Genomic DNA, 11,390 nt, shown 5'->3' with positions numbered 1-11,390 from the left:
CATTTAGAAGATCATCAGACATTCCTGCAAGTTATTCTCGAAAAATGCAAATTGTTTGGAAATAGAAGAGCTTATGTAAGTTTTTATTTTGATCTTTATATTATTAAACTTAAATTACGTGAACCGCTTTATTAACATTATACTAAAGATATTTCACATGCAATTTCGTCTATTTGGAAGAATTAATTAGACTTTAATTTATGATCTAGATTGATGCAGAGACTAAAGAAACAATAACATTCGAGGATATTCTGCATAAAACCAAAAGGTTATCCAAAATATTTGCAGAAATTGGGATTAGGAAAGGAGATTTGTAGCAATTTGCACGAGAATAATATTTATTACCCAATTATATTTATGGCTTGTCTTTATAGTGGGATTGCATTGAATTGTATCAATAATAAGAGTACTTCCTGTAAGTATTTTTTTTTATTATTTACTAATTGTTATTACTAAAGTTTGTTTGATCTGATTATTTTAATTTATTTGCAATATTTCAATATAAATTATAAATATTTTAGATGAATTGGAAAATCTTCTTGGTATAAGCAAACCCAAACTTATAATCAGCAGCGAATCAACGTTTGAAATGGTCACGTTGATTAGAGAGAAATTAGATTTTATAGAATCCCAAATAAACTTGACTAAACGCGAAGATTGTAATAGTCTGATGGACTTGTTCGAGATAAATGTTTTGGTAGAAGCTCAACCAGTAGATGTAAATCCGATGGAACAAGTGGCTTTGATTATGAACACTTCAGGTACAACGGGGCTTCCAAAGGCGGCCCAATTAACTCACAATAATTTGAAATATATAATTGGATACGTTGCGTAAGTATTTAATATTATCGAGAATTTATTATGTAATTGTTAAATTTTAAGTTCAACTAAATTTATTGATTTAAATGTTGATGATATCACCATCTCGGTATGCCCTTTCTACCATATATACGGATTTATCAGTATGGTATCCACTTTATTGTCAGGAATGATGTCAGTGGTAATATCAAGTTTAAAAGGAGCGTTATTTGGCGCTTATTGAAACTTACCAGGCCACTAAATTGTGGCTTGTGCCACCAATTGTAATCTTTTTGGCCAAAAGTCCGTTAGTTGACGATTACAACATGGATAGTTTGAAATTTGTTTATTGCGCTGGCGCGCCCTTGGGAATCGACGTGAAAACATTGGTAAGCAAACGGTTAAATGTCATAGTTCAACAACTGTACGGTATGACAGAGATGTCAGGTATCGTTACCGTCGTTCCCAGCGCAACCGCTCACAAGGTGACTGGATGCGTCGGTGTTGTATGTCCAGGTGTTGTTAGTCTGATCAGAGATGTGGAAACCGATGAAGTCTTAGGACCTTACAAAAATGGTGAACTCTGCTTCAAAGGCAACTTTATCATGAAAGGATATTTGGATAATCCGGAGGCAACTGCTTCAATTATGGATGAGCACAACTTTCTTCGCACCGGTGATTTAGGTTACTACGATGAAAACGGTTACTTCTTCGTTATGGATAGATTGAAGGATATGATCAAGAGCAAAGCGTATCAGATCGCTCCTGCTGAATTGGAGGATATCATCAATTCTCATGAAAGCGTCGTCGATTGCGCAGTCATTGGAAAACCGGATGAAAAAAGCGGTGAAGTTGCGATGGCATTCGTTGTTAAAAAGTCAAATTGTAACGTCATTGAACAAGATATCATTGATTATGTTGCTGGTAAGTATATATAATAATGTAGATAAAATAAATAATATAAAATTGCTTCTCTTTCACAGAACACGTTTCAAATTATAAACAACTTCACGGAGGGGTCACATTTATAGATGAAATACCGAAATCGGCAGCCGGAAAAATTCTACGAAAAGAACTTGGGAAATTAATATGTTAAGATAATTAATTATTTTTAATAGATGCAGTATTTTATGTATATGTTACGGTGAAAGTACACAATCGGTATATGTATACATTTTCCGGTAAATCTGTACATTTACAGATCTTGTACCTACTTTTACCGCTAAATGTTTAGATCTACCTACGTACTGGTAAAAGTTGAAAAAAAAAATACGAGATACTGTTGTTGTATATCAAGGTTAGGTTAGTTTTGAATATGTAAAATTGTAAAGAAATAAATAAAATAATTCTGTGTTTGTGTGATTAGTTGTTTTTTGGCTTGACATAACTTATATATTTTATTTACCTATATGAATATTTACCGACGTCTTTGGGTAAGTGTATACATTTCCCGGAAATAGTGGGTAAATGTAAGTTGAACTTACATTTTGCTTTTTTATTTTTAATAGCGATTTATTTTTGTATTTTCCTCTAACATTATTATTTTAACATCGACATTAAATAATGTGATGTTTTATGGGTGCTATTAAAGATTTCAAATAAAATAAATGATCTGTCTACAATAAAAGCGTTTCAAATAAATCGTGGATGCGCCGGACAAAATTGCCCATATTTGTAACAAAATATCAATTCTATTTTTCTTATATGAAAGAAGCGTTCTATTGATTCATAGCTGCAATTATTAAACGATCACAAAATAAATAAGATAAATGTTAAAATAAGTACCTTTTTTCAATTCTTGTAAAAGACAAATATATTTTTCTTCATCAAATTCCAATGAAAATATTTCTAATCGATATATGTCAGCAATAATTGATGGTCAGAACATAAAATTGAATTGTATTGAATGCAATTTATCATTCATTTAAAAATAAATAATATTATTATTTCTCACAAAGCTGGAATTAATGTCTGAATTTGTAAGAACAAATATATATGTAACATGAAATATTGAGGATTTCGAAGAAAATTTATAGAAAAATTTCCATCATTTTTTTAACAGTGTTGCAATGATAATAAAAATTAGATTTTTTAAATTACATTCATTTAATATCAATCAACTTTATTTATCTATTACCCAAAATATATTTGGTTTGTGATTTCTAATATTTTTCATAGATATATGGATTTTTAATTGATAAACGTACTTATTTTCTCAAATATTTCTATTTTATCAGATATGGGGTAATTTACTCCGGTTTTCCGACACCTGAATTAGAGCAAATAAACTATGAAGTATTTAAGAATCACAAATTAATAAACGTATTATTCTACATGACATATATTCAAGTTATTTCCCACAAAACTTAGCATTCCGTATTCACAGCTGGTATTTACTGCACAGGTATTATATAATGAAAAAGGAAACAATGAGAGAATTGCATACTGTGTATTTGTAGTAAAAGCGATGGATGAAACTCCACAGATGAAAGAACAACATTGTGTAGATAAATTCGTGAATACCGTATCTACCTCTGATGCAATCATTGTTTAATTGAAATAACCACAAATATATACTCAAATAACCACATTTTCATGGGCGCCGGTTCGAATCCTGGTCAAGTCAGACCCTTTGTAAGCCCTCTCGGTGCTTGCAGCAATAGGGCCATCATTCATCACAGATGGACAGTAAAATGAATGAGGTTCAGCATATGGACCTTCAGCCAAGTCGATGGACAATGACAGTGTTAAGGATAGCAGTAGATTCACAGTCAAAGGAAATAGTGGAATTAACCTACAAAATGACAGCCAATCAACAAATTAAAATCTAATCATCATAATGGTAACTATCCACCAGGAAAGATTATCCATTTATTGTCAACCGCGATCTTAAATTTACTCAATGTTCACATTGATGAACAGATTGTGAATAATATTATAGGACATAAAAAAATATATATTATTTATACATATTATAAAATATAAATAAAACAATAGTATACCCAATATTTATAATATACAGGTTAGCCCTTCGACCTTTTTAAGAGTTTTTTTTGACCTAAAACAGGAGGTGGTAATCATTGAAATAAAAAAATTTAATTATCATCCTTCAAGCAATTTGCCTTAATAAGTATGAATAATCTTGACGTCTTTACTATAAACATTTTGAAAGTCCGCCAAGTAGAAAATAAGATTCGATCTCTGATTAAAATTGCGCTAATAAAAATTTAAAATTAAGTATTAAAAACAATTGTAAATTAATTATTTCTATTACATATTGTTCGCAAATGGAAACTTTACATAATGTCGGTATAATGAGATCTAACCATTGACATTTTTGTAGAAGAGGAACCCAATCTTTGGTAACATATTAATATATATTAGTACAAAGTTTTGTTACTTCCTGCAATGTTTAACTATTAACTTTTTTTTTAAATTAAATTAAATTTTAATTAAATTCATGCAATTAATTTTCTATTGAGTACAACAAAATGAAAGCATTAATTATGGAATTGTCTTAATAGTTTTCTTTTGCAGGAACCATCTTACAGTCCAAAGAAAACTATAACTTTTCATAGTCTTTATAAATCTATAGTATATTCAAGTTGTTTTTTGTTTAAAAATACATTAGAAACTTACAATTATAATTTCGTCAATTAACCAACAGAATGCTTCCACGAAATTACTACGTAAAGTGAAACTTTGTTTTTAGAGATAAAATTGCTATATCCTGAATACGTATCCTGAATCTTCGTAAAAATAATTTTTCGAAAGTACTCGGTCGTTAGCCCTTTGGCCAGCGTATTAATATATATATTTTTTAATTTTATGTTAGAATTTATTTATATGTATAGAATGTACTTTTTTTTTCTTATGTATTGATGTTTGGCCAATATTTAATATTTAATTTACATACCAAGTAAAATCAAATTTAATAACATGAGTCTAATGCAGTGATTCTCAAAGTGTGGGTCGTGACCACCAAAGGGGGGGAGTCGCAGAAAAATTAATGACAGACGGGATGGTTTTTTTAACATTTTTAACACATACCCATTATTCCCCCTTTTATATAATTTTTTTAGGTGCAAGTGGGTCGTGTTCATTGTTTGTACTGTTTTTCTCTTTCATTTACACTGACTTATTGCATTTAAAACTGATTGCTTAATAACAGAACTTCTTCATAAATTAAGATCGTTTTCAATAAATAAAATGCTTTGAATGTCATTTAAAAATCTTCTTAAATCTTCTTTTCTTTTAATTTTCCTCGTTGCTAATAAGTTTTTCATTTTATACATTTCTAACATCTTTTAAAATCCTATTCCAAACCTAAACCACCTGGATAACTTAATTTCTAATTTCTTTAATGTTATTTTCTACTTCTAGTATAACTTCTGTGCTTATTTAGTGCCGCAATATACTAATGACTATTAACCTACAAGACGACAGCCAGCCAACAAATTTGTAAAGGAAGAAATGAATGGTAAAACGAAAAAGTTTACCAAAAAAAAACTAAAATAAAATTTACTGTTTATTGGAATATATTATTTTAATATTTTATAAATGTAGTTTTATGTTATTTTCTTTACAATTTTTTGTTTATATCTTTTTGTAAATATTATTCAAAAACAGAAAATCGCAATTAAATCAATAATCCGTTAGTTATGTTTATCCCATTACAAATACATAGTTTTATTTTATTTGTTGAAGTTTATATTTATTAATGATTAAACATGACACCTTTTTTTAAGTGGACACAACAATTACATTAGCAAGAACATATTTCTATTTAATTTAATTTATATTATCAATTAGTGGAAGAAAACCAATTCACGTATAAAAGTATTGTAAACATTCTACTATTTCTTAATCACGAATTGATCGACAATTGTGGTAGGCGCAAAAGTTTTTTCAAAAACAAAAATCAAGTTTACAATCAGAATGATAAAATCCGAATTCGAATTTGATGAAAATCAAACATTTCTACAAGTTATTATTAAGAAATGCACACTATTTGGAAGTAGACCAGCTTTTGTAAGTTCACTATTATTAATTGTATCCTATAAATATAGCAATACCTCGCAGAGTGCGATCAGACCAGATTCACTAAAGCAAAATAAAAATAAATTCTAAAAAAATAATACACAAAATAATTTTTTTTTACAAAAATAATTGTATTTTTCCTTTATTTGAAACAGTCCGGGATATTAAAAAAACCGCACTATCCGAGGTATTGCAATGAATGTACAATTAATTTTCGATAGAAGTGACTTTTAATTGTATTTCAAGATTTTTTATACCTTTAACATAAATTTCAGCTTACAACAAAAATTTTAAATTAATTTTAATTATTTAATCTAGATTGATGCAGAAACAAAAGAAATAATCACCTTCGAATATCTTCTGCATAAAGCGAAGAAATTATCAAATATATTTGGAGAAATAGGGATTAGAAAAGGTGATATTGTTGCGATATGCGTGGAGAACAACATCTATTATCCAATTATTTTTGTGGCGTGTCTTTACAGCGGGATCATATTAAATTGTATCAATAATAAAAGTACATTATGTAAGTATTTTCAGTTTGTTTCTTAATGTCTTAGTGTTGACTTAAAATTGGTTAGATGAGTTGGAACATCTTCTTGGAATGAGCAAACCCAGGCTCATATTCAGTAGCGAATCAACGTATGAAATGATCAAGTTGATTCGAGAGAAATTGACTTTTATAAAATCACAAATCAACGTGACTAAACGCGTGGATTGTATAAGTCTAATGGAATTGTTGGAGCTAAACATCTTAGAAGAAGCTCAACCAGAAGACATAGATCCTATGGAACATGTGGCTGTGATTATGAACTCTTCGGGAACGACGGGACTTCCAAAGGCTGTGCAAATAACTCACGACAATTTGAAATATATTATCGGATACGTTGGGTGAGTATTCAATATTATTGAGATTTAATTCACTAATTGTTAATTTTTAAAGGTCATCTAAATTCATCGAATTAAATTCGAATGATGTTGGCATCTCTATATGCCCTTTCTACCATCTTTACGGCTTCATCGTATTTGTGTCTACTTTATTGACAGGAACTTTGTCAGTTGTAATGTCAAAGTTCAGAAGGGAACGTTACTTGGAGCTGATCGAAACGTACCACGTGACCAAATTGTGGTTGGTCCCGCCAATTGCGATATTTTTAGCCAAAAGTCCGTTAGTCGACAATTACAAATTGGATTGTTTGAAATCAATCATCTGCGGCGCCGCGGCTTTGGGAATTGAAATCAAGAATATGGTGAGCAAACGTTTAAACGTCACCGTGCAACAGGTGTTCGGTATGACAGAACTGTCAGGTATTGTTGCCATCATGCCTATTGTATCAATAGAAGAGTTAGGCGGATGCATCGGAAAATTGTGTCCAGGTGTAATTGGTATGATCAAAGATGTGGAGACGGATGAGATTCTTGGACCGTATCAGAACGGTGAAATTTGCTTCAAGGGCAATTTCGTAATGAAAGGTTATTTGAACAATGCTGCGGCCAACGCTTCAATTTTAGATGACGATAAAGTGCTTCGCACCGGGGATATAGGTTACTACGATGAGAATGGCTACTTCTTCGTTATGGACAGAATGAAGGAGTTGATCAAGTACAAAGCGTATCAGGTGTCGCCGACGGAACTGGAAGATATCATTAATTCTCACGACTGCATTGCGGATTGTGCAGTTATCGGAAAACCCGATGAAAACAGCGGTGAACTTGCGATGGCATTGATCGTCACAAAGTCCAATTTCCACATCAACGAACAACAAATCATTGACTATGTTGCTAGTAATTCGTCGAAATACACTTTACGTAACACGACAATATAATACAATTTTGCTTTTTACAGAACACGTTTCAATCGACAAACAACTTCATGGTGGCGTCATCTTTGTAGACGAAATACCTAAATCAGCTTCCGGAAAAATTCTACGAAAAGAATTAAAAAAATATATAATCTAGTGACAAAAATGATTGACAAAATGCACCAATAATTTTAATAAATAATAGATGCCCAGGGCTTAAGAATTACTAAATCCATGTTAAATTGTCATTGTATTATATAATCTGTTTTACTTGTTCCTTGACCTCTACTTGTGTTATCCATGTGGTGTATATTGATATTTTAGAATAATAAAATTTTAGATTTTGAAACGTCATACAATTAGCATAAAACTAATAATTTTGTGTAGTTTATTTTCATTTTGCTCAATTTGTTTTAACATTTTCAAACTGTAATGTTATATTTTTAAATTAAAAAAATAAACACAACTGAACATTCGAGACTCTACGAAGCATCTACTTGTAGCTTAGTAAATTTTATAATAACAATAAATAATCTACACTCTCTAACCTAATTTAACTTTACCTAAATAAACCTTTCATTAAAAATCAACTGGGATAATTTTAAAGAAATATACCAGATATTAAGATGCAAAAGTAATAAACATTATTATACAATAATTTTAATGAATGGTAAATGTGCTAAATATAGTAATTAAATATACATATTAATAAGAAATATAACGTAATAAACTGAATTAAATTATTATTATTACATTTAAATTATAATTACACGTTAGTAAACATGAAACTGAATCTCTATAAATTTACTACATTAGATTCCAATAAGTTATTTTCAGGGCATTAAGATGATTGCATCTATGGAAGTTTTTGATCACAAGAAAACCTTCGTTCAAACAATCATTGATAACTGCAAACTATTTGGAAATAGGACAGCGTTCGTGAGTACAACATTTCAATCTATATATGTTTTTTGAATTAACAATTAAAGATAGATGCAAATTCAGGAGAATCTATTTCGTTTAATGATCTTCTAAGAAAATCAATAAAATTATCCAAAGTCCTCACAGAAATGGATTTTAAAAAGGACGATATTGCAGCAATATGTATGGACAATAACATACATTATCCCATTATTTTCATGGCCTGTCTATTCAATGGGATTGCGCTGCATTGCATCAACCCCAAAAGCACAATTTGTAAGATTTTCTTTACATAAACATATTGAAATATAAAATGCTTATATTTCAGTTGAATTTGAACGATTCCTTGGTATGAGCAAACCTATGGTAATATTCACTTACGATTTCACGTATCCTATAATATCGTTAATCAAAGAAAAGTTCAATCTAATCCACATCATTATTAACTCTACCAATATTGTCAATTGTGTCAATTTGAAAGAGATTTTTAATGCTGAAGAAGAGTTTATAGATTTTTCTCCTGTTACGATTGAACCTAAAGAACAGGTAGCTCTTATTATGAATTCATCTGGAACCACGGGAACTTCGAAAGCCGTCGAGATGACTCACGAAAATTTGACAAATTTGATTAATTTTTATGGGTATGTAATTTAAATGAAATTATTTGATGTAATTAATTGTTGTAATTAGTATACCAAGGTTCATATCCTGCGATGTGGATGACGTCAGCATCGCTGTTTGCCCTTTTTACCATCTGTACGGAATCATTATTTTTGTGAACACTCTCTTAACTGGTATTGTCAACGTTGTGATGACCAAATTCAAGAAAGATACTTACTTGAAACTGATTGAATCTTATAAAGCTACAGTTTTATTTATCGTTCCGCCTATTGCTACGCTCTTGGTCAAAAGTTCAATCACCGACAATTACAATCTAAGCAGTGTTAAAGCAGTTTTCTCATGCGCAGCGCCTTTAGCAGGCGATGTTCAAGATACTCTGAATAAGAAATTGAACGTGACTATTCAACAGCTTTATGGTATGACCGAGATGTCAGGAGTGGTAACTGCATTTCCAAATGATACTTCTGGACATAAAAAAGCAGGATGCGTTGGCATCTTAATTCCTGGTTTATTGGGGATGGTGAAAGATTTAAACGGGAACACGGCTTTGGGTCCCAATCAACCTGGAGAGTTGTGTTTTAAAGGGAAGTTTATTATGAAGGGATACCTTAATAATTCTGCTGCAACTTCAATGATGTTCAACGATAATAGTTTCCTTATGACTGGGGATTTGGGATACTACGATGAAGATGGTTACTTTTACGTCATCGATCGGCTGAAGGAGCTGATCAAACATAAAGGTTTTCAGGTGGCTCCAGCTGAACTGGAAGATATTATAAACTCACATCCGGGTGTTTCCGATTGTGCTGTTGTTGGAAAACCAGATGAAATTGCTGGAGAATTACCTATAGCCTTCGTTGTAAAGCAACTTAACTGCGATGTTAGTGAGCAGGATATCAAAGATCACGTTGCATGTATTAATAATAGTTATATTCAGAGATGCAGACTACAATTAACATTTACTTATTTCAGTACATGTTTCAAACGAAAAACAGATCCATGGCGGAGTAAGATTCTTAGAAGAAATCCCAAAAACTGAATCTGGTAAAATTCTACGAAAAAACCTAAGGTTATTGGTTTCTTAATACATATTTCGTATTAACAATAATTTACATAAAGAAAGATGTATTAATGTTTTTTTTATAAAAGATATAATAAAATGTATTTGTATGGGAATTGTTGGAGAATCGTAGTTTTACTGTAAATTAGTTTAATAATATTGAGTAAATATATTTATTTTTAGTAGTAAAATAAATCACTTTCAATTAATTATGGGCACTAATTAGTGAGGAGATTACGAACTTTGGCATTTCTCAATAATGCGCCCGACGCTGCACTTTTCGCTTTTAATCCCCTTAAAACGTCTTTTGGCTGGGGATTTAGCCAACTTTTTGAACTGTCTTATCGATCGAGATGTCTAAGACCAACATTTCTTACTTTCTATGACAGATCTAAACGTTTCTTAGCCCGACAAAATACAGTTTTTTTCTACATTATATATTTTTTTACATAAAATACAATTAAAGAACTGATGGCAAATCAAGTATAACGCTTCTACATGACCACATTATGCTAATGGAATTTAATTAAAAAGTTTAAAATGATAAACTGCATTGCAAAGTTTCCATACAACTTGCATAAACAAATCCCTCTTGACGTAGTTTTCAAAAGTTTTATAATAATAAATGTATTTAAAATATTATTTCAGTATAAAATCACATTGTAATATATTTTCTTCCATGATGAATAAAATATATATTTATTTATGATTATTATATCACAATATCTGTTCAATTATAATATTTAATACATTTTGTTAAATCACAAATAAAAATTATATACGAAAGTCTGGAACAAAATAAAAAGTTCAAATTTTATTCAATTTCAATGTTTTATTCATCATTTTTGTAACAAAATACTTAAGTATTATTAAATTTTCATTGGATAAAATCACATTTTGTATAAATTCATATTTTTCTGTTGATAATGGTTATGGTTATGGATGATGATGTTGGATACGAAATGAGAAAAAAAATAAGGTCACAATATATCCTTCACTAAATTGACGTTAAATGACATGTAACTAAGGTTTCATTTCAGGAAAAGGAAACAGTCGTTGAATAGGCGCATTAGTGAGACTTTCCATTTCTCTCTCTAATTTCATATCTGTCATATATTTTTCTGTCGGCTAAGAGTCTTCAAAGTACT

The 11,390-nt window shown here is 30.3% G+C and overlaps 2 protein-coding genes and 1 pseudogene across 2 annotated transcripts; all 3 read left to right on the top strand.

Moving 5' to 3' along the window:
- The first annotated feature begins 537 nt into the window (after positions 1-537).
- LOC108562385 lies at positions 538-2,001 on the top strand (annotated as a pseudogene).
- Positions 2,002-5,679: 3,678 nt separating this feature from the next.
- LOC108562383 (luciferin 4-monooxygenase-like) lies at positions 5,680-7,985 on the top strand. The gene is made up of 5 exons (XM_017920693.1): positions 5,680-5,829; positions 6,157-6,364; positions 6,420-6,729; positions 6,782-7,623; positions 7,685-7,985. The coding sequence occupies exons 1-5, from the start codon at positions 5,737-5,739 to the stop codon at positions 7,795-7,797; spliced, it is 1,566 nt and encodes a 521-aa protein (XP_017776182.1). The 5' UTR covers positions 5,680-5,736; the 3' UTR covers positions 7,798-7,985.
- A 501-nt stretch (positions 7,986-8,486) lies between these two features.
- LOC108562379 (4-coumarate--CoA ligase 1-like) lies at positions 8,487-10,267 on the top strand. The gene is made up of 5 exons (XM_017920687.1): positions 8,487-8,579; positions 8,630-8,837; positions 8,890-9,202; positions 9,252-10,096; positions 10,155-10,267. The coding sequence occupies exons 1-5, from the start codon at positions 8,487-8,489 to the stop codon at positions 10,265-10,267; spliced, it is 1,572 nt and encodes a 523-aa protein (XP_017776176.1).
- Positions 10,268-11,390: the final 1,123 nt, after the last annotated feature.

Source organism: Nicrophorus vespilloides, unplaced genomic scaffold (genome assembly GCF_001412225.1).
Source record: "Nicrophorus vespilloides isolate i.1.1-1 unplaced genomic scaffold, Nicve_v1.0, whole genome shotgun sequence".
Classification (NCBI taxonomy): domain Eukaryota; kingdom Metazoa; phylum Arthropoda; class Insecta; order Coleoptera; family Silphidae; genus Nicrophorus; species Nicrophorus vespilloides.
This window is presented reverse-complemented; position numbering and strand designations above follow the sequence as displayed.

What these genes read in the sequence shown, in the direction of transcription:
- LOC108562383 (XM_017920693.1), top strand. Translation starts at nt 5,737, where the DNA reads ATGATAAAATCCGAATTCGAATTTGATGAAAATCAAACATTTCTACAA. An exon ending in TTGGAAGTAGACCAGCTTTT is followed by an intron (nt 5,830 to 6,156) that starts GTAAGTTCACTA and finishes TATTTAATCTAG; the next exon opens with ATTGATGCAGAAACAAAAGA. An exon ending in TATATTATCGGATACGTTGG is followed by an intron (nt 6,730 to 6,781) that starts GTGAGTATTCAA and finishes TAATTTTTAAAG; the next exon opens with GTCATCTAAATTCATCGAAT.
- LOC108562379 (XM_017920687.1), top strand. Translation starts at nt 8,487, where the DNA reads ATGATTGCATCTATGGAAGTTTTTGATCACAAGAAAACCTTCGTTCAA. An exon ending in CAACCCCAAAAGCACAATTT is followed by an intron (nt 8,838 to 8,889) that starts GTAAGATTTTCT and finishes CTTATATTTCAG; the next exon opens with TTGAATTTGAACGATTCCTT. An exon ending in AATTTGATTAATTTTTATGG is followed by an intron (nt 9,203 to 9,251) that starts GTATGTAATTTA and finishes TGTTGTAATTAG; the next exon opens with TATACCAAGGTTCATATCCT.